Genomic DNA, 26,418 nt, shown 5'->3' with positions numbered 1-26,418 from the left:
ATACTGTCTACTGTGCCATGTTAGCTTGTCATAAGGGAAAATCCCAAAATCTGCCCTAAACCAATAATGTCAGGGCTCATCACACTTTTATTTCTCTACAATTACTTCATCCATGATTATTAAATCAATCAGGACATTTCTTGATCACTACAAAGAATGTAGTTAGCTGGTTCAAAAATGAACAGGATCGGACCAAGTCATTTTAACATAGAGTAATCATAGCCATGTTCAATGAACTGGGGCATACACGTTGCTGATTCAGAGGTTAGACCAGCTTTACAGCTCCGTATGTACCAGTGTACAGGTTGGATATGGCACTTAAAACCTCTTTGTACCACAAGGTGCTCACTGCTTTCTACAAATGCATTCTGGGAATTTTCCGATGCATCTGGACTTACAGTGAGTGCAGCCAAGCGATTCAAGCATTTTGGACACTGAAGCGGAGAGACTCAGCTCCAGTGTCACGGTGTTAAATGGTGCTGTTTGTCAATGACAGATGTTGTGTGCGGTGTGTGTGTGTGTGTGTGTGTGTGTGTGTGTGTGTGTGTGTGTGTGTGTGTGTGTTGTATGCACACATGTACACACTGCACTCCCTCTCTGTATAAATCAGAAGTGTCGTCAGGGGAGGAGGGAAGATTGATGTCCATGCCCGTTACTGTGGCCCCTACACTGTAAACACACACACACACACACACACACACACACACATACACACTGTTTAATGCACAAACACAAAGACAGACTGACAAGAAAGATAATCAATGTGTGCGTGTGTGTGTGTGTGTGTGTGTGTGTGTGTGTGTGTGTGTGTGTGTGTGTGTGTGTAATCCTTAGTGAGTGAGTGAGTGAGTGAGTGAGTGAGTGAGTGAGTGAGTGAGTGAGTGAGTGAGTGAGTGAGTGAGTGAGTGAGTGAGTGTATTTTTTGTTCAATTTAAGATTTTTAAAAAGCAGCTTTAATTAAACTGCTCTCTTCTCTGCTGCATGCTGGGAGACGAATAAAAAATTAAACTTTTGACATCTTAAAAGTGGGAGAATGATGTTATCGCGTCTGCATTGAAAAAATTCATTTGAGATGTGGAAGATCTTTATAATGCAGTTTCCTCATAGCAGAGGCTTGTAAAATAAGTCTCTCTCATCAGTTTCCAGTCTCTTGCTCTGGCAGATTCTATTATGATCTGCTTCTACATTCTCCTTTAAAAGTTCCTACATACTGGCTCCCCTGCTGGGTGGGAAACTAGGGGAAAACTATAACTTTTTAAAAAGCTGCCAAAAGCGTGTGTTTTTTGTTTTAAGTATACTTTGATCTAAATAAGAATCGGATAGATAGACAATACACTTACATTTGTACAAACAAATGTAAGTGTAGCATTGTGTTCGAAAACAGATAGAGACAGCTCCTGTACAAGGGACTCAAAACCTATTAAAGTTGTAATACTATGAATAAAACAAGTAGGCAAATGGTGAATAAAGAGGAATCAAACACAGCTTCCCTTACAAGCACAACTGACGCGCTAAAGAAGGACAGGCATAGTGCGATAAAACATGATAAAAGCCATCAAAACAGACATGGGAAAGGATTTTTACCTGCTCTGCCATTAGGCGCATAAACATTCACTGATCTGTCGCTCTGCGAGTGCACCGGCAGTGAGACGTGCCTGTTTGTAGCGTTCTCTCTTCTGATTGGATATCAGTTGTGGGATCCCAGAAAAGTTTTTTGCCGATTACATGCACAGCGGGTGACTAAGAGATCAGAGAAACGCGCACACTATATAAGTGATCACTGTATGATTAAAGAGCGATTTAACACTTATATTAACATAAATAAATTGCTTACTTCACCTTTAACTGTTATTCATATTTTTGGGAAAACACACACAACAAAACTCAACTCCAAAGCCCAATTTTTAGGCGGTTAACGTTTCTGTCCTGGTCTGGCTCTTGTTCCCGCTAGCAAAGTTAGCTAATGTGACATGGCGTTTGCTAACTGTAATTCATGTAGAAGCCCAACCTATTGATGTGACCTTTATGGTTGCCAGGGCTATTTTTGGTGTTATGTCCCAACCAATCAAGTGGCATAGCTGTTTCCACTGACAGAGTGTGTTTAGTGGAAACAGAAGCAGCTTGCAGATTTAGGTTGGTGAAAGAGTTGTTATTTCAGTTTTCCTGAATGTGTAGGTTTGGTAGCAATGAAGGAAGATAATGTCCCCATCCTTAAGGTGAGACTGCAGGTGAGTAGGGTGACATTTATATATATATAGCATCATGAAACTCAGTTGATTACTGAAATTAAAACTAAACATTTTGTTGTATTACCCCTTTTTGTAAAAAGAAATGTTGAATATTTATGCAAATCCTGAGATATCTAACTCATTTGTGAATAAACATCTCCTCAAAAACACAAAATCTAAATGTTTGATGATGCCAGAGTGAAAATCCTTATTAATTTTTTACAACATATTAGTGTCCAAAGTTTTTACCGAATAGACTTCGGATACAGCCATTTTTTTACAGATCTTAAAAATGCATTTCTGGCATGACAAAAAGTATGATAAAACAGATCATTAACAACATATGAACAAATCCTTCGATAATAACCTTCGGAATAGTGCTAAGAATGATTATGGAAAGTTCAGTTGATGCAAGTGATTTAGAAGTTGAGATTTTTTGTTTGGGAGTATTAAAAAGAAAACTATTATGTTAAAAATATGGATGTATAGGAGAACTATGCAGACGCAAATTTGCGAGACTCTATCTCCCCACTCTTAATCCCTCTACAAATCTCTGATTGGTTTGTTGTTTTTCAATCAAGTCAAAATCTTTTATTGTCAGTTCTGATATATGCAAGACATACATCAGAATCAAAATGGCGTTTATCTGTGGCCCACAGTGCAGTTAGAATGATAAAATAAAATAAAAAATATAGAGAGTGATAAAGTGTAAGATAAGCAATATTTACATAAGATAAATTCTAAATACTAAGTAGTGCAATGGAGAAGGGAAACACTCACCAATGGACAAGTCACCAGACCCATGTGAATCACTGAAAAAAATCTGACATGTGGACATCGATTCTGTCTCCTCTGTAAGCGGACTACAACATACTGTTTATATCTCCGTGGTATTGGCAGGATTTATATGACCCTGTTGTGGGAACTACCGCTAATGAATTAACCCTGGCCAGCTTTACTTAGCAACCTGTAATAGAAATGAGGTGTAATGAGATAGAGAAGGCTGACCCTGGAGGCGAGCGCAGGCAAATGAATTCAGTAATCCCAAAATTGCAGCTACACCCAAATGAACGTTCTATGTATTTAGTCTGTATTTAGTTTAGCTGTGTATTTAAGTTGTGTTTTATTGAACCTGCTTAAATTGTACTTAATCATTCACTTGGCACTTCCACATACCAAAATGTACACTAGTTTTTAAGTATACTTAATGCATTCAAGTATACTTATGCAAGGTATACTGACATTGAATTTAAAGTGCATTACGTATACTTATAAAACAAAAACACTTGGCTGTGTTGAAGGTGCCAGTTTAAGTACTGGGCTCCATTCAGTATAATGACATATGTCCACAAAGAGCAAGTGTGTGTGCGATCCACCTTTTACAGCCCCTATCATTTGACTCATAAACAAAGTGCTGATTGTTGGTAGTTTGAAAAAGGAGTGAGATTCTCCCCTATGCCACTTATAACCATGGGCTGCATTCACTCAGATTGCAAGGGCTGTGGAGCAAAATGTGCTGTCAGGCCCCATGTCGCTGTGACTGCAAGTGCTTACTATGTGACCCATTCCAAATGTCCAATAAAGTGTTATATAGCCAGCCACACAGGTGGGGAAGAAAACCTGATGATTTGGACTAAATGCAGTCCGAGGAGAGAGCCCCACACACACACACACACACACACCATTTGTATAACGTGTGTGTGTGTGTGTGTGTGTGTGTGTGTGTGTGGGTGTGTGTGTGCGTGCGTGCGTGCGTGGGTGGGTGGGTGCATGCGTGTGTGTGTGTGTGGTGGTGTGTGTAAACCATCTTAACAAAGTAATTTATTTCCTTCCAAGGAACCAATCTCTCTGTCCGATCTCTCTATTCCACCTGCAAAATGACTTTCAGCTTTTACCTTCTTCACTTCTGTTGTTTTCTCTTTCTTTCATGGGCCTTGACGGTTTTTTTGTGATGCATTTTTTATTTGATCTTTTTGACAATCAGGAAAAAGCAAACACAAAAACAAACAGTAGGGTTATTCAATTGTAGGGGTGAGTAACACATCGGTAAAGCGAAATAACGAAAAAAATACCCGGAAAAGAGAGCATTTGATGCAATTACAGGAGATCATGGATTTTGCTTAGGGCTTCTTGATGGTCAATGATAAAATAGTATTGTTTTGTTGTTCTGAAAGAAGCAAAATAGTGGGGTGGCATGGTACAGTACTTCACTTCATTCTTTACAGAAACAGAACATGTCCGACCTCCCCTTCTGTGCATAGGTTGCATCTTGGTGACAGTGAGCTTCCTTAAAAACATTTTGTTGGGGAGTAAAATAAGTTTGGCAACATGGATCTGCTGATGATCGGGGGTTATAGAAGTGTCGGCTAGTATGGATTTCCAAATATTTTCCCAGTCCGAATGTAGAGATATACTGTCTCCCTTATGCTGGGCTTACACTACACGACTTTTCACGCGATTTGTCAGTCGCAGACAATCTTCCAATGTCGGACTGAAATCACAGATGTCGTGCTGGAGTTGTGGCGCGCGCCCGTAATCTCAGTCGCTTGGTGTAAGGTGGTCTTCTGACCCGATTTCAGCCAGTCTTCTTCCCGTCTTGACGTTCAGACATTATCAAACATGTTTGATATTATTGTTAGTCTTAAGGGGTTGGCTCAAGCGAAATGACGTAAACACTGTCACACTGTCGCATGCACCAAGCACAACGCTGGAGGAGCGGCATTAGTCGCGACCTGTGTCCGCCTGTGCAGGGACTTATTTCGGACACTTTTTCCTAGCAGCCTCGGCTGGAGAACCAGGCTGACAGCCGTGCAACCTTAACACTTTACCGTCAAATACAGGGTTAGGAGTTAAAGTTATTGGGGGACGAGATCAGCAAATAAAGATGGTTAAATAACTAAAGGAAGTCCCCCGCTCGGAATATTGAATTAACTTTTTTTTTTTATTAAATAATCACAATCGCGTTTGCGGAAATAATATTAATCTCAAAAGCAATCTAGTTGTAGTCTTGCAATATGAGACCCCCTGTCTGTTCAAAATCTCACTCTGTGACTGAAAACTAATGACTAGTTGTCTTCAGGTGTGAGTTGATTGTCTTTAGATGTAAGAGGGTTTCAATCTTCAGTCTTTTCAAAGTCTTTTAAAAGTCCTCTAGTGTAAGCCCAGCATTAGGTGTTCAAGATCTTTGGTCCATGTTCCATTCATTGGACCAAAGATCCATTGAGAAGATGAAGACATTTTGTTTTTGGGGGCCGTTCTGATGTCTCTGTTTATTCCTTATCCTCCAGGTCGAGGGGGAGACCACGCCTACTGGCCGCCTGACACCAACCTGAATGACAGGAGTATGAACGGTAAAACACACACACACAGACACATACAAACACTCTCACACTCACACACACACACACACACACACACACACACACACACACACACACACACACACACACACACACACACACACACACACATACACATACACACACACACACACACACACATATGCACGCGCACACACACTCAATTGTGTTTTCATCACATTCAGAGGACATTACATAGTGACATTAACTTACTAGAGACTTGCCTTAACCACAATCACTGCTTCCCTTGCCCCTAACCTACCCTTACCTTAAAGCAAGCTTTCACCCTAAAATGAAATTATTTATGGGTCCCCAGAAGGTAGGCATGTCCCCACAATATCACTGTGTAAACAGACATATGTCCCCACAACATGAGTAATACAAGCCCACACACACACACACATACACAGTTTCTTTGCCCGACTGGATTGGAACATTTGGGGTTCATCATTGGACTTGGTAAGTGCAATGAGAGCGGATCCGCTGGGAGTTGAGGCTCATTTGTGTGCGTCTGTGCATGTTGTTCCGCAGCATCATCGGATTATCACAGGGACTCTGTTGTTGTCTTTGATCACTGGGGCTCAGTCAAGTCTGGAGTCAGTCTAATGACAGGCCACGTCGCGATACGGAGCTGCAGGAGTGTGTTAGCGTTAGCCGGCAGCGAGAAAAAATTAATTGGATCCACTATCTAGCCATCAATCAGTGTTTTTTTTTAGAAAGCGGATAGGATAGGAAAAAAAGAATCATCTTTATATTGAGGGAAGGGATAACGAGAGCGTGCTGGCATATCAGGATCTCTGCTTTTAGGGTTTTTAATATAATGACAAAAACAACGGCAGGATTATTGATAGGTCTGATCATTTTAAGCAGGGCAGTGACAAGGGGGGAAACGATTGGCTTCTAACAATAGGATTAAACATATCAAATATGGTGATTCGGATGATAATAATGAATTACATTTACGGTTGAAAAAATGTATTTATGAGAAGATCTTTAATATGGATAGCAGTTAAATTTGTATGTATCTTTCCACTACAGTTTTACATTGAGATACTCATATCCTTTAAGAGTACCACTCATCTCGAAAGAAAAGGCTGGTATACATATAAAATGAGCTATAATTCATTATCCAATGGCTATAGTCATGCTACTGTAAATGCTAATAGGCCTACTTATTAGTATTAATAGTATGCTAATGCTAAATAGGCTTCTAACACTAATTAGAATAGGCTACTTATAGTGCTAATCATAATCCACTATACTATTTTCAACTCTAATACAAAATAATCTAATCCTAAAGCTTAATGGCAATACTCATACCAATGCTATTTTATGCTCATAGCCTTCCTACACTTACATTAAGTCTGATCTAGTGCTTACACTCATTATAAAAGAATAACTATCAATATAACTGCTACTTACAGCATGTACTCATATTATTTGTTAAACTAATCATCATACGAATGCTAACAGCCAGGCAATGCCAATCCCAACAATAATGCAAATGTAATGCTATATTTGTAAGTCATGCTAAGGCTAAGTATGAATGCTGATGGCATCGATGCTAATGTTTAATGCATAACACTGAAACTACTGCAAAAGCTAAAGCTGTTGCTAAAAATTGCCTATAGGTTATGGTCAGACCTGTTTAAAGGAAAACTGCCCTGACTGTACATAGAGGTCAGAGGTCAGGGTCTGTAACTGGCAGTGATTCAGTGTCTCAGCGGAGGACAGTGTGTGTGCGTGTGTGTGTGTGTGTGTGTGTGTGTGTGTGTGTGTGTGTGTGTGTTAAAATGGACTGTTAACATTTGTGTGCTCATTGTTGCTGCCAGAGGGGGATCATAAATCCGTCTGCCCTGACCTCTGCCCCGCTCAGGCTTTATGGCGGGTCAGTGAGGGCGAGAAGCCTCGTTCATCAGCTCAGCGGTATTTCATCTTTAACGCGCTGTGTCGTCCTGTATATGTCACCCACAGCTTGCTCTCACTTGAAAGATGACCCTCAAAGAAGATTCACTTCCGTCTCTTTTCACCGGGTCACATCTCTGTAGCTCTCTACATTTTACCATCCGTATTGTGGCAGTCACCCACTTTCTGGATATACCCCGTGATCCAAATCACATACTCTTTCTTTTTTTATATTCTACATACTACAACTGACCATACAAATAATCTAGTTAGCATGCAGTGCAATTTGGGATATACTTTTACTTATTTATTTCATCATACCATCGTGCCTTGAACTTGCCTCTTGCTAATACTTTATATCCATGGCATCCCTGGTTGTTTTCATACGGAGGCTCCGTCGATGTGAGGTCACTTCCGGTGCATGTAAGCTCCTGTTTGAGCCGAGACCTCCATACAATCGAAAAAAAATATTTCAGCTTTTAGTCAAATAAGCTTGCTGTTCAAAAGAGTTTTGTAATGGCATACATTAACCTTACGAACCCCTCACATTGTCCTGAAACATCACTTAGTTTAAAAAGGTATAACAGACATGTTCCCTCTGGACATGACTGTCTGACTGCACAAGAAAGACTTCACATTTGTACACAAATTATGGAATTTATAATTGAAATGTACTTAGATACATAGGACAAACAAGTAACATTATTGTAAGGGAATCATAACAGATCATCATTTGGGGACCATGTATTTCATTGTTATGATAATTGATGTTTCAGTCAGCAGGATGTAGTACAAAGATGATGGTTTATGTGGGATTCGGTATATGTCAGTTTACAGAGCTTAGGCTGTGTATTTACACCATATTTCATTTCAGCACACACACACACACCGTACGGACAGGTGTCGAACTGTGACGAGATACGAACTGATATTAACAATAGAGTGATTTTGACAACAAGTGTCCTATGAAATCACCGCACTGCACCTTTAATACCCGTTTTTTTATGCCCTCTACCCTTGACCCTCATTCTAACGCCACCTTGAAACCAAAGTTTGGAACTAAATGAAAGACTTGTTTTAAAGGGTGATGAAATCTACCTTTAAAAAGAGGGCAGAAAATAAATAAATAAAATAAAATAAAGTGGTATTATGGTGCCCGGGCTGTGGCTGTAAGCTGTGATGGATTGTGTGTTTTATTGAGAGAGACGACTGAATGGAGAGAGAAGGTGAAAGAGGCAAAGTGCCCCCCTCTCTCGCGTGCATTTTTCTTAATCTTTATTTCCTCCATCTTCTCCACCTCTCCACCATTCTGCCATTTCTCTTTCTCCTTTAACACACTCCTCTCTGCCCTGCTCCTACTATGGGATATATTCTCTGTCTCTCTTTCTGTCTCTCTCTCTCTCTCTCTGCTCCAAGGTCGAGTTAATGAATGACAGAGCCATCATTAATGTCATTCATTCCCCTTTCTGCCTTTACACCTGTGTCACACACACACACACACACACACACACACACACACATTACATATTGATTGGTACAGCAGCAGCTTTGTCAGTCCAATGAACCCACTGGGTTTTATTCTGCAGGCTTTTATTTTGGTAGTCGTGTGTCTATATCACTATTCCAAAACCGATTTTTTTTACATGAGGGTTAGATATATATTTTCTTAAATTGTCATTTGGACTGTTTGTCGTTATTTAAATATTTAAGTGAAGTGGATAAACAAGCATAAACATAATTATCTTGTGTTTATGGTTCAGTTGCATATTCAGTGCTCTTCCTTACCTCTCCACATATAGCTAGTTAACTAATGTCTTTTAGTCAAAACATTTCATAAAAATTTAACTTTCAGTTGTCTAACTACAGTGACTTTTCTATCTAATCTAATCTATTTTCTCATGTGTGTTTTTCAGAGTCTCCCATTGGTCAGATGCGTCCGCCTCACGGCAGTGCCACGCCTCAGAAGAACAGTAACCTGCTGGTCATCATCGTGGTGTCCGTGGGAGCGGTTACCGTGGTAGTGGTGGTTGTGGTGGCGCTAATCTGCACGCGGCGCTCCTCGGCCCAGCAGAGGAAGTAAGACCCAACAACGTCTATCTGTCTCTGTGATGGCCGTTAGCTGCCGTTAGCTACTGACATTCTGGCGACCGTGGCTCAGGTGGTAGAGCAGGTTGGCCAATGATCCAAGGGTTGGTGGTTCGATTCCTGCCCTGCCACCTGTATCATGGGTGATGTGTCCTGACTGCTTTGTGTTTGAGGTGGTGGTCGGAGTAGCAGCCATGCTTCCGTTAGTCTGCCCCAGGGCAGCTGTGGCTACTATCGTAGTTTACCACCACCGATGTGAATGAATGGAACCTGGAACCCTATAAAGCGCTTTGAGTTCCTAGGAAATAAAGCACTTTATTAATCCAATCCATTATTATTATTGACACGCTAATGAGGCCGATGCTAAATGGTCTGACCGGGCTTGGTTTGGTCTGAAATGATTATCAAATCAAAAAGCAGCTGTAACTCTCCCGCCCACACCTTCATCACACTTTCTTTTTCTTCTTCTTCAGGTTTCAATCTGATTTGTGCTCATTGTTATTCTGTTTTAAAGATATAATAATTCAGTTCTGGTTGATTATTCTTTAATTCAGTTCCTGACATTTGACTCGGGACTACAGGTGCCTCTAAAAAATTATGTATATTTCCCAAATTTTAGTTTTTTTGCACATTAAGTGAAATATGTCAGCCTTTCTTTTTTTATGATTACGGCTAACACACAGCACACAGCAGGAGGTTGTAAGTGTGAGACACATTCACATACATTACGCCCTACACTCCTGTTTCCTGACCCTGATTTAGTTAGGTGATTGATTAAGTTAGGAATGTCAAGGTCTCAACTTGTGTTTAAGGCCAATGCAACAAAAGTGAGTCTTCAGCAACGTATTAAACTGTTCAACTTCACAGGGATCCAGGTTCTATTCATTCACACACAGTCACACTGGGTTTTTAGTACTAAGGGGCCACCCCTGGGCAAGAAGTCATGGAAAAGTCAGGGTCGAACCGCCCTGACATTTGTGTTCACACAAAGAACTCTGGATAATTATAGTCACGGTGCATGCGTGAAAGACTATATTTAATCTCCCTTCTTCACCTCCTGTGTGTTCCTGTGTTCCTTTGTATTGCAGGAAGAGAGCCAGCCATAGTGCTGGGAAGAGGAAAGGTAGTCAGAAGGACCTGAGGCCTCCAGACCTGTGGATCCACCACGAGGAGATGGAGATGAAGAACCTGGAGAAGGCTCCCAGCGCGGCCCCCTCCGGACACGGCTCGCCCATCCAGTCCTGCCAGGAGTCCCTCCCCCAGGTGGCACACAGCCAATCAGGGAGCCACGTGGGCAGCAAGAGCAGCCACTCAGGTACAGCAAGGCATTCTGCGTCAGTCATTTGATTTATCCACCTATCTCAGTCATTGAAATCATTACTAAGTTTATTTATATACCCTGAAAATGCTGTTTTATTTATTTACTTTCACTTTGAATTAATTTATTTACAAAGACTGCTCTTTGTTTAAATATATACTGTATATACATATAGGGGAGAGTGGCCTGAGTTGTGCCAGTGGGGAAGTTGTGCCACCCCTTGTTTCTAGAAAACCGTGGAAGAAATTGGAAATGTGACCATATATTTAAGAAGAGCCATCCATTTGACTCATCCTGTAAAGAAGGGAGACACAAGGCATAAGATATAAGCACATTTAAGCTAAAAAAAAATGTGTTTTGCCTTTCAAAGTAAAATTTCCATGACTTTGATTGACAATTTTAGACACTTTTGAAAACATTTGACACATGTTTTAGTGCTTTAGTATGCTACACTTTGAGTACATACAGTTAGCACGATGTCAGCCCTAAACTGCTGCATCATGCTAATTATCCAAAATTCTGGGGTTGGGGTGATTTGTTCCAAAGGCCCTTCGGCAAAGGGCCTAGGTGAGTTATAAGTAAGTAACTAAGTAAAATGCATTTATAAAAGCACATTTATAACTGTCTTAAGTGCTGTACATAGTGCATTCAGTAGGTAAACAATGAAGTTAAAATAACAATAACAAAAATAAAAGACACAAAGCCCATACATCCACATATAAACAAAAAGATAGTAGTGCAGAGGTAAGATATAATGGGGAGGAATAGCCAGGGTGTACATATGGGTTTTGAGCCTTGATTTAAAGGCAGAAATGCCAGGTGGCAGTTGGTTCTACAAGGGCGGAGCAGCTAGTGCAAAGTACATTTCTGAGAGTTGTGCCATTGGCATGGCTGTATACGCTGGTCACCAAAAGAAATGATTGTCTACAGTAGCTCAGAAGAGACTGACCTCTCCATTCCACTTAACGACACCACTGATGAGAGTTCAGATGGCCAGAAAGATGATGATGGTGACTTTGTCATTGTGAGCTTTGCAGGTAAAACCATTAGATCTGCTAGGCCTTGTTTAAGAAAATTGTCCTTCAATCTTTGTAAAATATTAACTTAATTTACTTTAAATAAACCTTAAATAAGTGATTGTCTAATGGATTTGTCATGCATTACAGTGTATGAGATATATATCAATGGCACAATTTAACCCATGTTATTCTCTCTTGTGGCTCAACTTACACCACACCGGGGAAAGTTGTGCCACAAGTCAACTTTTTTTCCGAAAGCTATATTTCTTAAACAGTTTATTTCAGATCCAAAGTTATTGTTGCCGGGGATGCACAACACCCTGAAATATATGTACATTTTTGAGTTGGAGACTTTACTGTCAAGGCCTCACTTTAAAGTCACTTTGAGTAAAAAGTGGCACATCTCACCCGACTCTCCCCTATATATATATATTGGAGCTTATGTACACTGTAACAACTAAAAAGTTAGGGAAACTGTCTTCAATAGTTTTTTTTAGTTTTGAGGCCAATTAAAACTTTTAAGTTTGAAGAAAAACCAGAAAAATCCATCTAATGTGTAGGTGTCTTTCCTTAGAGCTGATTGATTGTAAGCATATGCTCGTTGAGGGTGGATTAAATTAGCTGCAAATGAAACCTGATTCTCTCCTTTTCTAAATCTATTTCAAAAGTCTATGGAGGGCAGAGCAAATGTTTGAAACCATGTCTTTATAGACTTGAATTTTTTGACTTTCCAGTAGCCGACCCTGACGAGGTTTCCAGCGCTATCTCTACTCTGGAGCGCTCCCTCGCTGCCAGGAGGGGGACAAGAGGCAAAATGATGATTCCTATGGACACACAGCCCAGCAACACACGTAAGCAACACAACTGTCTGTGTGTGTGTGTGTGTGTGTGTGTGTGTGTGTGTGTGTGTGTGTGTGTGTGTGTGTGTGTGTGTGTGTGTGTGTGTGTGTGTGTGTGTGTGTGTGTGTGTGTGTGTGTGTGTGTGTGTGTGTGTGTGTGTGTGTGTGTGTGTGCTTGTGCGTGTGTGTGTGTGTGTGTGTGCGTGCGTGCGTGCGTGTGTGTGTTATCTGCAGAACCCCGTGAACTGCTTGTTTACTCTGCAAAAAGGGGGCTTCAGCCATGCTAGTGGCTCTGTGAACCTGTACTTCATGGGGTAGGATAATCACACCTAGCTTGTTTGGAACAGTTGAAGCATTTCTCCCCAAGGTCCACTTAATGTTGGTATATGTGAACACCACAGTAATCACACTCAGATGTGGGTCAACCTACTCTGCAGCGGTAAGTGTAGAGTCAGAACGCAATAGACCCTATACCAATCGAAACAACTTGGCTTATATAGTTGATGTATGATGATTCCCTGCCCAAGAAAGCAATAAGTGTGGTGGTAAGCACCTATCAGAGCCCATATCAAATAGCAAGCTCTTGGAGTGCATGTCTTCTAATAAGATAATAAGATATTTTGTTCTGGTCACAGTTTATATGTCTGCTGGATCTGGATTTTCTTTCCAGTTAATGAACACGACTAGTATATTGACATAAGCGAACGAAATGCAAACATTAAGTTCCACAAAGTAAAAAAGGAAAGGAAGGTGCTTTGAGGCCATTTTTCGGTATATGTAAAATTTCTGAATCTGAAGTAAATACCTACAGTTCTGAAAAGGCCCTTAGACACATTGGGGCTTGGTACTAAATGCTAACTTGGAATAGGATGGAATTGATACCAGTGCACTGTTGACAATAAGGCTATATTTATTGAATAGCTACATTTCGATGGAGCAACCGTCACCTCGACTACAACCTACTCATTCCACACATTTACAATAAAAGTCTGTGGGGGTCCATCGATGGAGGCATTACAACTGTGCTGTCTCTGGATTTCTCATCGACCACAATTTTTTCAAAACTTTAAGTTGAGTTGGCCGAATATTTAATACACTGTTAGTTCATCATGCTTTAGCTGCTATCAAGGCTATGCAGGATTGTGTAGAGCTGACGGTGATTTTAAATTCCCTGTTATTTGTAAGGACTGTTTGTTCCTTAGACTGATCCTCAATACATAGAGATAATATAAATAATGAATATAGTTAATGCATGCACATGTTCCTGACCCAACATCAAGCACATATCCAGTATCTTATATACTTTACATTGTGGGCCATTGTTTTTCCTATTAGTGCATGCAAGGTTACATGACAAATGCCTGCAGCAGTGGGTTAGTATACAGTATATATGTGACAGCAGTTCCCTTCCTCTCGCCCTCTTGTGTTCCTCTGCCTGCTTGAGATGTAAAAAGTCTTTCATGCGACGACAGGAGCGAAGTGGTAGGGCTGGCTCCGATAATTAGCCCGCGTGTTCCTACACACACACTGACAGTGGGGAGAGGGGGAAGATCTGAGGAGGGGAGTATGAGCAGGCTAAGAGAGAGAGAGAGACAGAGAGAGGGAGAGAGGGAAATAAACAAAGAAAGGCTGGGAGAGAGAGAAGAAGTGTTGCTCTGAGAGTCACTTGGCAGTATGTGTGATGTGAGTGGGTTCATCACTGTTTGTGTGTGTGTGTGTGTGTGTGTGCGTGTGCGTGCGTGCGTGCGTGCGTGTCCAGATGAACGTAAATATATAAGTCTCACGTTCTCCAGCAGTGATTTTTTTTCAGCATCACGATACAGAAGTGAATATAATGCCTTCCAGATCACCTGTCAGTTTGAAGTATTTGTTTTTTTTTCTTCCTCAAGCCTAAAGGCGTGGTGACTGCCACATTCAATATTCAGCCTTGTGTGAGTGTTCACTTCACTCTCTCATTCTCTTCAGCTGAAGCCTGTAGCAAGTGTTTACTGTTTCAGTGCAATTGTGACTCACACACACCTGTTCCAAATAAGTTTGTCGTCTCCATGCCAACCCTTTTTTCTCATCTGTTACACCACTCTTTGCTTCTCTATGCTGGTTCAGCTGCAAAGATCACTAACCCCAGAGCAGGTTTGTAGGAATGAACACAAAGTTGTGATTTTAGATGAGAATATGCAGATTGTGAGGGAATTTTGGGTCTTTAGTTGTAACATTAATGGTAAAGATTAATAGTGCATTTATGCCTGTCTTGTGTGTCTGTCTATATCTCAGACACTATGTCAGCCTTGGAGCCTGTTAGGAGACACTTAGGTCAGCTAGATAAGGTCAGCTAGATAAAGTCTCATCTGCTTCTACTCCAGAATGTTATGGTTCACTGTGTTCAGCTCAGAACCAAACCATTGGTACGCTTGGTGCCCGAGCCGGGGAGGTGTTAGAGATAGCATGAGGTTAATACACAGCTCTCAGGAAGGGTCTGTCAGAATTGAAGTGCAAGTCACCCGAGTTGCAGTCTGGTTCTCCTTGGCCAAGCCTGTAATAAATATCGCTTCATAATTCATCCAAGTCTCCTGAAATATTCTTCATTAAGAGTTGACCTCCAACCCTTAATGAACTTCCTTTACACAGGTTACTGAGAAATGATATGCTAATTCAATTTTGAAGCATTACCTATACTCATCTACAATACAATGTAAAAGAACACGACAGTTAGAACACTCAAAAATGAGCCAAATGTATGAGACGCTGTGAGCAAAAAGCACTGAAAGTCACTCAAAGTGAAAGACCCAGACTCATGTTCAAAGAGCAATGAGGCCAGCAGTGCGTACAGCAGTGGCAGCACTCAGCCAATCATATACTGACACCACTCATGGTTTCAAAGGGGACATCAAATTACATGACCAGTGTTAATGGGCAGACATACTGTACTGTGTGGAACATCTGCGGGGTTTCTGAGAACAGCACTGACAAAATATCACATGCATGAAGCGGTCTCTAGTCTGTGTAGAAGCACATCGTCTAATTACTGGCTTCTCGCTATATCTCTCTGTGGAATGTGTGTGTGTGTGTGTGTGTGTGTGTGTGTGTGTGTGTGTGTGTGTGTGTGTGCGTGTGCGTGTGCGTGTGTGTGTGTGTGTGTGTGCGTTCAGGGCTCAACTCCCTGAGCTGAAAGTTTCATATTGTAATAACCAGGCTCTCAGTGTGAGTCTGGGAGCCTTTAAGGATTTGTGTCCTCCTTTCCTTCCATTTTTTGACTCTTCTAACTGAACATCGGGCGGCTGACAAGAACTCCAGTGTGTTTACATAAATGTGTGTGTGTGTGTGTGTGTGTGTGTGTGTGTGTGTGTGTGTGTGTGTGTGTGTGTGTGTGTGTGTGTGTGTGTGTGTGTGTGTGTGTGTGTGTGTGTGTGTGTGTGTGTGTGTGTGTGTGTGTGTGTGTGTGTGTGTGATATATGGGTCACAGTGAATCAGTGAAACCCTTCAGGCTACTTCACTCTCTCTACAACCGGTACTTTCTATTTTCATACTTTTTCTCCATTGAGCTTTGAAGCTCAGGAGCTTTTGTTGAGCGTCTAAAGCCCGTTCCTGTTGCACTGACAGATGTAACACAATCCAGCCAGCACAATAACCATCCGTTGTACCTGGGGATACAATTGGTAGAAAGTTTTAAAGTGACAGCCTAGATTTTCGAAACGCTAAATGCAATAACTAATTCATATATCACAAAAATAAGCATTGTAGCACTTTTGAAACTTTGGTCTTTGGAGTTCCATCGTGCTCAGATATAGGCGGACCAAATAGAAAATGACCTGATTTGCAGAAAGAATGGCCATGGGAGCAGTGTGTGGGAGGGGATTACCACAGGCATAAAATGATGTCGTATGCAGACAACTTGCTTCTTTGTCTGGATCACACTTTGGATCACAGTGAGCTTGCTTTTTCTTTCGAGTTATAAAATCATTTGAACAGATCCACGTCACTGCCTTCAAATGAATACAAGATTAAGGAAGAAAAACTTTGGACGCTAATACTTTGTCATAATGCAATAAATATTTTAACCCTGGCTTTATCCAACATACAGTACATTTCATTTTTTTAAGAGATGCAAATTCACTTTAGTGGGATATTGCCACTCAAAAAACAATTGTTTTAATGTAAGCAATCAGCTTGCAAGTGTCCTCATCATATCTATAAGATATTTTAAAAAAGTAACCTTATTCGCATTCGGTGTCTCGCCTTGAATGTATGAGTAGCAACAAGCTAGAACTACACTACACCCATTCTTTGTTCAAATGCTTCATTTACGACGGACTCTTTGTTGAGGGATACAAGGTCAGGATGAGTAAGAGACGTGAGCATTTTTCAGACTAGCATTCTTGTGGGTGTAATAGAGTTTGAATTGAACCAGACTACTAGCCTCTTGCAGGTAGTGTGGGATTAGTTGGCTGAGTGTGAAATCTAAAATCCCCTGCAGGGTGCGTTCACTTTCTATCTATGCGTCCGTCTCTCTTTCTCTCTTTTTTTCTCGACTGAGACTGCTGAAGGCTTTTTCACTGTTTTTCCTGCGCTGCCACGTCTCAGCCAAGACCTACTGATCTCTTTATCTTTACCGTCTGTTTATATCTCTTTGTGTCTGCTTGTCTGCTCCTCTGTTACTTTTCCCATTTCAATCTAGTTGTGTGTTTTTCATTTCATCAAGCTTTTTCACCATTCTGCTCCCCTTTATCTCAGTTTGGTTGCTTTTTTTTCCCTCTTCATTCAAGTTGAATTTTTTTTTTTTTATTGCATTCATATTTTCTGAGTCCCCCTCATTTTTATCTGGTTCTAAGAAGTCCTAATACACTACACACAGTGAAAAAATGTCTCGCACTCAACTATTTATGCTTTGTGCTTTTTTCTCTCATATCTGTAATTGCCTTCTATTTCTTTTATCTTGCATTAGGTTTATCTGTTTGTCTCCCAATTACAAAAACCTCTCTCTTTCTTTAACTCTCTCTCTCTCTCACTCACACACACACACACACACACACACACACACACACACACACACACACACACACACACACACACACACACACACACACACACACACACACACCTCTATTAACCTGTAGCTCACTGCCTCACTGCGCCAGAATCATCAATGTTCTGGATCAATAGCGCTATTGATCTGACTTGCTCATCTCTGGTCGTCTCGCTGCTGTAATCAAGCCCCGCTTCTCTTTAAATGATCACAGTAAACAACACAAACACAGAACACACACACACACACACACACACACACACACACAAACACAAACAACACACCCCTCCTAAAGCTGCTGATCACAGGCTTGCTGCTACAAAATGATCAATACTTCCCATCAATAGTGGTATTGATGAGACCTGTTGGTTTGAAGAAGAGGAAGCAAGACAGTTCTTCCTCCCTCTCTAGCTTCTCCGTCAGTCAGCTAGAATTCATTTGAAAAAGATTTATCGACGTGTGTTAGTCAGTCACGCATAGAAGTCGTTGGTAGAACTCATAGATTTTGGCTTTTATAGTTTGGAGACCTTTATAGTTACTGGAGATATCATTGAGGGTTGACCCTCATTTCCAATGATGTCAAGTCAAACAAAAAAATGCAAAGCAAAAACAACAACACAAACAGAATGTACAATGAAAATACATCACATACACAACAAGCTTATACAAAGAGCCAAAACGATTAAAATATTAAGACAGTGATGTAGAATAGCTGCAATGAAAATGGTGTGGTTAAAAGTACATAGTTATTTTCAATACTCAAAACAGTTGCAGGTAGAGTTTGGCAGATTGAAGATAAAATGTCTACATTTGATAGAGGTTTGATGATGACAAATGTTTTTGTGCAAGCAACGCTTGAGTCGCTTATTCTGCTGAAAAAAGGAATGTACCTAACTAAGCATGCACACTTTGTTCATTATAACATTCATTTATGGCGGGTTCCTGTTAAGAAAAATCCAATTATATCTCGTCAGGCTGCTGAGGTTCAGCGCGTGCAGACTGTACTCGTGGTTGATTTAAATTGTACAACTCTCAAGAACAAATATTCCATCTTTGTTGGAAATGACTAGATATTACATCAGTGCACACAGTGGAAATACTCTATGAGTCTCACGGATAAATGTCAAGTAGAAGACTGATGGATTGGCAGAGCGATGCTGATAAAACTGATGGAATCTGCCGAAATGTTACACATGGTTAGATGTACTTTATTTGAGACTGGCTTATCTTTTTTCTACATAATTACCGAGGCATTTCATTTGGTTAAGCTTCATGATTAAGATGATTATGAGCAATTAATAATCTTGATTATGATGAAGTCAAGAGAATTAGAGAGAATATTAACGTCAAGAGAATTTATTTTTCAAACAAAATAATGGTAATACAAAAGTTAATATCATTTCTCTCTTTATAAAGTTTAAGATAAGATTTAAAAAAAAATATATAAATATTTACATTTATGAGCATTTATGCCTACAGTGCCAAACAAGATGGCCAGACAGCTAATTATTTACATGGTGTCCTTTGAGAGCGACGATCAACGATGATATCGATAAACTGAAAGCAAATAGGTGATCGATGTCCCTTCAGTCTGCCAGTGGACCAGTGAACCAATGAGCCGAGTGTCCTTTCTTCTTGATGGAAGTAAAGCACATTTGAAAATGTTCTTGTTGGCGCGCCCGTAGCTCAGTAGCCAAGGCCCCGCAGCAGGCCCGGGTTCGAATCCCACCCGTGCCAGGTTCTCTGCATCTCCTCTCCTCTTTGCCCCATTTCAACTCTGACTCTCCAATCTGTCTAATAAAGCAAACATGCCCAAAAATAATATTAAAAAAGGCATGACGGACTTCTGTTTTTTCCGTTGTTGACGATAGTTTGTTATCACCCAGAAGGGCTTGTGGCTGTATCCACGCCAGGCAGTGATGTACACGCTGCTCTCACATATGCCTTTGGGGCCCAATTTACGGACTGTCTTTGTCATGACGCCAATGAAACACCACTGCCTTTGCGTGGCCTGTTTTACTGACTGTTCTCTCTGTGTGTTTTTACAGCGGTGGTGAGTGCCATCCCGGTGCCTGCTCTGGACTCCTCTCAGTATCCGGGCATCCTGCCTTCACCCTCCTGCGGCTTCACTCACAACAAGTTCAGCCTGAGATCCATGCCTTTCCCCAGTCTGACCGTGGACAGAGGATACACGCCAGGTATGGAAATACAACATAGATAGATAGATAGATAGATAGATAGATAGATAGATAGATAGATAGATAGATAGATAGATAGATAGATAGATAGATAGATAGATAGATAGATAGATAGATAGATAGATAGATAGATAGATAGATAGATAGATAGATAGATAGATAGATAGATAGATAGATAGATAGATAGATGGATGGATGGATAGATAGATAGATAGATAGATAGATAGATAGATAGATAGATAGATAGATAGATAGATAGATAGATAGATAGATAGATAGATAGATAGATAGATAGATAGATAGATAGATAGATAGATAGATAGATAGATGGATAGATGGATAGATGAACAGACTAAGTAGCCTATCCCATACAGAATTATGTGACACCAATACAGTAGAGAAAGAAAGCAGCAGTTACGATATGATAGTGTAGCAGTCTAACAGTATAGCTAAACATCTCATAGATAAAATTAAACTATTGCCAGTAAACACCCAGGAATAAAAAAAATGGGAAATGTTACTTCCAGACAGATAATCATCGATAAAACACCATCTATCCTTTCTATAAAGTCTGCAAATAAAAACGTTTTATGTTCAAACGACCAGACTAACACATCTGTAATCTGCCTTTTACTTCAGCTTTGTTAAATGATCTCAATACTAAATCATAATACTGTGGGCAATACAAAGAACACATTTCATTTTCAATTGTATTAGGATCACATAAATGACACAGTCTGTCTTCCTCACTAGTGCCTTACTAACATCCTGTGTTTTACTATGGAGAGGGACTAAACCAGACTTGAACAGGACAAACATGTAGATATTTGGATACATTCCTTGGACACGTTATATTCCACATAGATGTCAAAACTGAACTAATTTTTCATACAACTTTAAGTTCTAAGTTTTGGCTCATTCTAAATCTCATTAGTTCCATATCTCATTTTTTACTGCCAGAAAGCAGTGTTCCTTCATCATTCATCACATCATTGTCTACCATTTTATTTCAGGGCGTACAATTCTTTTAACCATGTTCTCTGAAATAACACAGATCAAGATATAACTACTGCATATTCCTGTCAGAGAATAGTACTCATACAACTGTAGAGACGATGAACAGAATATCCTTTAATAGGAGTCAACTTCAAACATAAAAAGATCATTCCGGGACAGCTTTTTCAACCAACTCGTGGAACTGTTTAGCTAAACCAGTTAGCTAGTACACATGAGAAACATCTGCCAGCTACAGTTACATCTACAGGTAGATTGGAAGAGCCTTCTTTTTTTATATACATGAGATCAAAGATCAAATTATTAAAACATTTCTAAAAAAGTTTGGCGAGGCAACTACAAGCCAATTCCACCAAAGGCCCTGGCTATAACTATATCTATTGTTCTGCTTGAGAAAAAAAAAACTAAAACAGTAGCTACTATTGACTTACTATTATGACCTTACAGTTGTTATTAATGTATATATTACAAGTGATGATGCATATGCTATGATCGCTGCAACTGTAAACACTACACTAGTAATCATCATAACAGCACAACTTTAACCTTTAATACACACAGCCCAGGCTTACACTGCAGCATCTTTCTATCTCCACTGCTCCCCCCTCCTCCCCCTACCTGTTTCATTTAAGCCCCATTTTGCCGCGGCGCTAAATGTTAAACGACGTGGCGGGGAGGCAATAATTCAGTAATTGGCTAATTCCTGGTCGTCTTGTATCAGTGATTCGACAGCAGCAGCAGCAGCAGCAGCAGGAGAGGCTTCAGAATCATTGAATTAGCCGACACCCTGGGAGGGCGGATCACTGCTGGCAGAACACACACACTCACACACTGACAATGGAGTTGAGGGCAGGGTGGGGTGGCTAATGACAAATATAATGAGCCAGTGATACAGAGCAGCATTTTGAAAAGTCACACAGCCAATGACACGCTGGGCTTCACTGAAGGAAAAGTGAACGGTACAGGATTAGGTCCATAAAGAGATCCCCAGATAAGATATCCCTGAAACTATAGGTGGGACTTATCCTTAAGCAAAGGTAGGATATTGCCTTGGGCCCACAAGCTACCAACGGCCCCATAAAATGTCTCTTATGGTTTTTAAATTATGTATTTGATGTCTTTCTGACTATCCATGTGCTAAAATTCCATCAGAATGCTTAATTAACGAGTGTCTCAGCCTCAGGACCCCCGCTTTACATTGGACAATTCCATTATCCAAGTTTCACATATAGGTATTTTTTTCTACATTAGAAGATTGATAAAAGGGGGAGACCAAGGGGTTTGCTAGGGCCCCATGCCTATGTTCACCTTAGGCCCCCAAAATGACTAAATCCACCCCTGTTTGAAACAAACGCCCAATCCAAGCGCTTGAGAGTGCTCTGGGACGCCTTGGTACCCCAAAGAAAGGGTGAAACCAATATAGCACGTTCCCTTTTTTGGCTACCCTTCCCAACTTTTTGCAGTGGAAACGCAAATAAGAGCGTGCTAACCGCAACACTCAGTGGATACAGGGCTTTAGATGTTGATCTGATGTTGGATGAATTCCTTAGAATTGAGGATCAGTTCAGTGTCAAAGTGGGACAGTGAGTTGACCCACTAAGTAATGTATATCCAACTGTGTTAATCAGTGGCCCTGGTCGACTCTCCGATGGGTCCAAACTGTGTTCAATTAACCCCATAATGTTATGTTAAGATTCTAGTTGAGGTCACGGAGTTTCCAAAGTTGCCCAAATATGTTTCTTTAAGAGTTGCACAAGACGTAGAATAGCTCCTCGTTAAGTAACAATAATTTCCAGAAGCCTTTGGAATTATAATCGTGGTCCTTTGAGAGTAAGGGACGAAATAGTGTGAAGTCTTTCTTAACGCTTGGTAGGGAGGTGGGGGTGGTCGGATTGGTCAACAAAATAATGGAAATTAACATGTGTGACTCTTGTTAACTTATGGTTCCTAACAACAGTCAACTTTTATCTATCTATCTATCTATCTATCTATCTATCTATCTATCTATCATAAAACACATTTTAGAGGCCCACAGGTCATGAAATAAACAGTAGGTCTGGGCAGGCTGTATCTACATTTCCATTCCTGACATTCTCAGTCCTGCAGCCTTCCTGTAGCAGCATATCACATCAAAGCACAAACTGTCTATGAAAAACAACTGTCTATGAAGCTTCTGTAGCAGATATTCACACAGATGATTTGTCCTCCCCTCTCCCTCCATCCCCTCTTTCTAAATCCACGTCTCAACTGTTTTCATCCTCCCAACCATTCTCTGACACCCCTCAATCCTCTTTTTTCTCAGTAATGCCTTCAGACAGCTCCAGCAACCTTCTCCTCCAGCAGCAGCAGCCTCCAGCCCAACAGGCCACCCCCCTGCTGTCTAGCTCTTCCTCCTCCCTGCACGGGGAGCACGTTCCTGGGGTGGGTGCGGTCCCCGGCGCCCCCTCCACTGTGGTCACGTCCGTGTCTGAGGAGGCCCAGGCTGGGAGCGGTCGGACCATCCCCACGGCCTGCGTGAGACCCAGCCACCCGCTACGAAGCTTCACCAACCCGCTGCTGCCACCGCCCATGGGCAACATCGACCCCAAGGTGTACACCTCCATGTTGCCGCAGTCCAGTAAGTGCAGCTAAATTGTCTCACCAATCAAGAGATCCTCCACATCCAAGAATAACTGTACGGGGCGCCCTTAGCTCAGTTGGTAGGGCGTCCCTCCCATGGGCCTCGGCCAGCAGCGGACCCGGGTTCGATTCCAGCACGCGGTCGTTCTCTGTATGTCACTCCCCTCTCTGCGCCATTTCAACTCTGTCTCTACACTATCAATAAAGCATAAAAATGCCAAAAAAATATCTTAAAAAAAAATAATAATAATAACTGTACTATATGCTAGACGCGGTTCGAGTACATACAGTCTTTACGTCAGAGCCATCAAACGGCCATGGCCATGGCAGCTACGTAACTTTGGTGACATCATAGCAATGGACACAGTGAAGCCCACTGATAAACTAAATGAAGAGGAAAAACGCCTCACAATAAATAAAGAGCTGCTTGTGACGCAAGACTATTCACTCTTGCTGAGGTGATTTCATACATTGGTTTATCTTTCAACCAATCAACCTATCTCAATCCATCTCTGACAAATCAACAGACTGCAGGGTTTGGCTCCACCCTTTTGGGACCCTTTGGGACGGCTCGGTACCCCAACAAAATGTGTCAACAATATGTACGGCACGGTTCACCTATTTTGGTAACCTTTCCAACTTTTGACAATGGAAACTCATATAATCGCATACCGAACCACACCGAACCGAACCATATCGCTCAGTGGAATCCAGTCTCTTGAAAACGTTAACAATGTTTTAAGAGAATGTTTTCTTTTTGTCTGCGTTATGGTATAATACACTCTAATACTGATACCATTTCTTTCCAATTCATTTATCTTAGCCATAAATAGACTCTAACCGAAACCCCCCAGTGGATATTATATTCCCATCCTGGACTGGAGTTTTTTGTTATTTTTTGTAAATTGAAATATGAGAATAAAAGATTCAGCTGCTGAAAGGAAAACAAGAAAATAAGTGGTTTATCACAAATGTCCATATATTCTGAATGTCGATAGTTAGCCTGCTATCGGTGTATGAATGTGTGTGTGAATGGTAACGTGTAAATGGGAACAGGTCTCCCTTGCAAAAGAGTCCATGGACTCAATGGGATATAGGGGAAGGTGGGGTGATTTGTGCATTTTGGAAGTTGCAAAACCCCTTGTTTCTAGAAAACCGTGGAAGAAATTGGAAATGTGACCACATATTTAAGAAGAGCCATCCATTTGACTCATCCTGTAAAGAAGGGAGACACAAGGAATAAGATATAAGCACATTTAAGCTCAAAAAACTGTGTTTTGCCTTTCAAAGTAAAATTTCCATGATCAAGGTTTTTTGATTATTGTGTCTGAACAATTATAGACACGTTTGAAAACATTTGACACATGTTTTAGTGCTTTGGTATGCTACACTTTGAGTCTATATAGTTAGCACAATGTCAACCCTAAATTGCTGTATCATGCCTATTATCCAAAATTCTGGGGATGGGGTGATTTGTGCGCAAGGGCCTGGGTGAGTTATAAGTAAGTAAGTAAGTAAAATGTATTTATAAAAGCACATTTATGACAGTTTGCACTGTCCAAAGTGCTGTACATAGTGCATTCAGTAGGTAAACAATGAAGGTAAAATAACAATAACCAAAATAAAAGACGTAAAGCCCATACATCCACATAAACACAGATAGTAGTGCAGAGGTAAGTAAGTAGTGCAGAGGTTAATGGGGAGGAAACACCAGGGTGTACATATGGGTTTTGAGCCTTGATTTAAAGGCAGAAATGTAGGGGGAATCACATTTGTCAGGTGGCAGTTGGTTCCACAAGCACGGAGCAACTAGTGCAAAGTACATTTCTGAGAGTTGTGCCAGTGGCATGGCTGTATACGCTGGTCACCAAAAGAAAGTGATTGTCTACAGTAGCTCAGAAGAGAGTGACATCTCAATTCCACTTAACGACACCACTGATGAGAGTTCAGATGGCCAGAAAGATGATGATGGTGACTTTGTCATTGTGACACAATGACGCACAAATCACCCCACTACGTGGGGTGATTTGTGCGACAAGACAACTTTTTTTCCGAAAGCTATATTTCTTAAACAGTTTATTCCAGATCCAAAGTTTTTATTGCCAGGGATGCACAACATCCTGAAATATATGTACATATTTGAGTTGGAGACATAACTGTCAAGGCCTCACTTTAAAATCACTTTGAGTAAAAAGTTGCACAAATCACCCCACCTTCCCCTACCTGTATAAATAAAGGTTAAAAAAAAATAAAAAATCTGTGATAAACCACATATTTTCTTGATTCCCCTTCATATATAACAGGGGTGGCCAACCCGCGGCTCGCGAGCCGCATGTGGCTCTTTGCCCAGCTTCGTGCGGCTCTTCAGTTCATATCAAATTATGTGATTATAATTTATTTATTTTTTATACTTTTTTTTGTGTGGGCCTATGTGTGTGCATGTTCGCAAACGTTTCATGCGGCTCTTACGTTCGTTTTACATGTTGTCTATTATTTAATTTTTTATTTTATTAATGTGTAGGCCCTATGTGTATGCCTGTTCGCAAATGTTTAATTGAGGACGCAACATAACGTTCGCAAACGTTTGGTGCGGACTGCGGACGCAACATAAAACTGCCCGCTCAGCTTGGAGGGAGGTTTTCCGTGAGTAAACTATTTGTGTCAAGTTCGCTCCGAAACAGAGTGGGAGAGTTCATATTTTTTGTTGAACGTTATGGCAGGCCATTCTGCCTTATATGCCAGGTGTCATTTGCGCATTTAAAGGCTTCAAATCTTCGGCGCCACTTCAGCTCTCTCCATGCTAAAAGTAAGTCC

The 26,418-nt window shown here is 40.9% G+C and overlaps 1 protein-coding gene across 1 annotated transcript in view; it reads left to right on the top strand.

Annotated features, from left to right (window-relative positions):
* The window catches only part of dcc (DCC netrin 1 receptor), a gene marked incomplete at its 5' end in the record, with an annotated part of 197,397 nt that overhangs the window by 147,137 nt on the left and 23,842 nt on the right, over positions 1–26,418 (top strand). The window contains 6 exons of the mRNA XM_080047014.1: positions 5,516–5,578; positions 9,406–9,568; positions 10,666–10,892; positions 12,652–12,765; positions 19,822–19,971; positions 23,288–23,602. Of these exons, the coding sequence (XP_079903140.1) occupies positions 5,516–5,578; positions 9,406–9,568; positions 10,666–10,892; positions 12,652–12,765; positions 19,822–19,971; positions 23,288–23,602 (1,032 nt within the window). The remainder of the gene's footprint in view (positions 1–5,515; positions 5,579–9,405; positions 9,569–10,665; positions 10,893–12,651; positions 12,766–19,821; positions 19,972–23,287; positions 23,603–26,418) is intronic.

Source organism: Ammodytes marinus (assembly GCF_949987685.1).
Source record: "Ammodytes marinus genome assembly, chromosome: 18".
Classification (NCBI taxonomy): Eukaryota; Metazoa; Chordata; class Actinopteri; order Uranoscopiformes; family Ammodytidae; genus Ammodytes; species Ammodytes marinus.
This window is presented reverse-complemented; position numbering and strand designations above follow the sequence as displayed.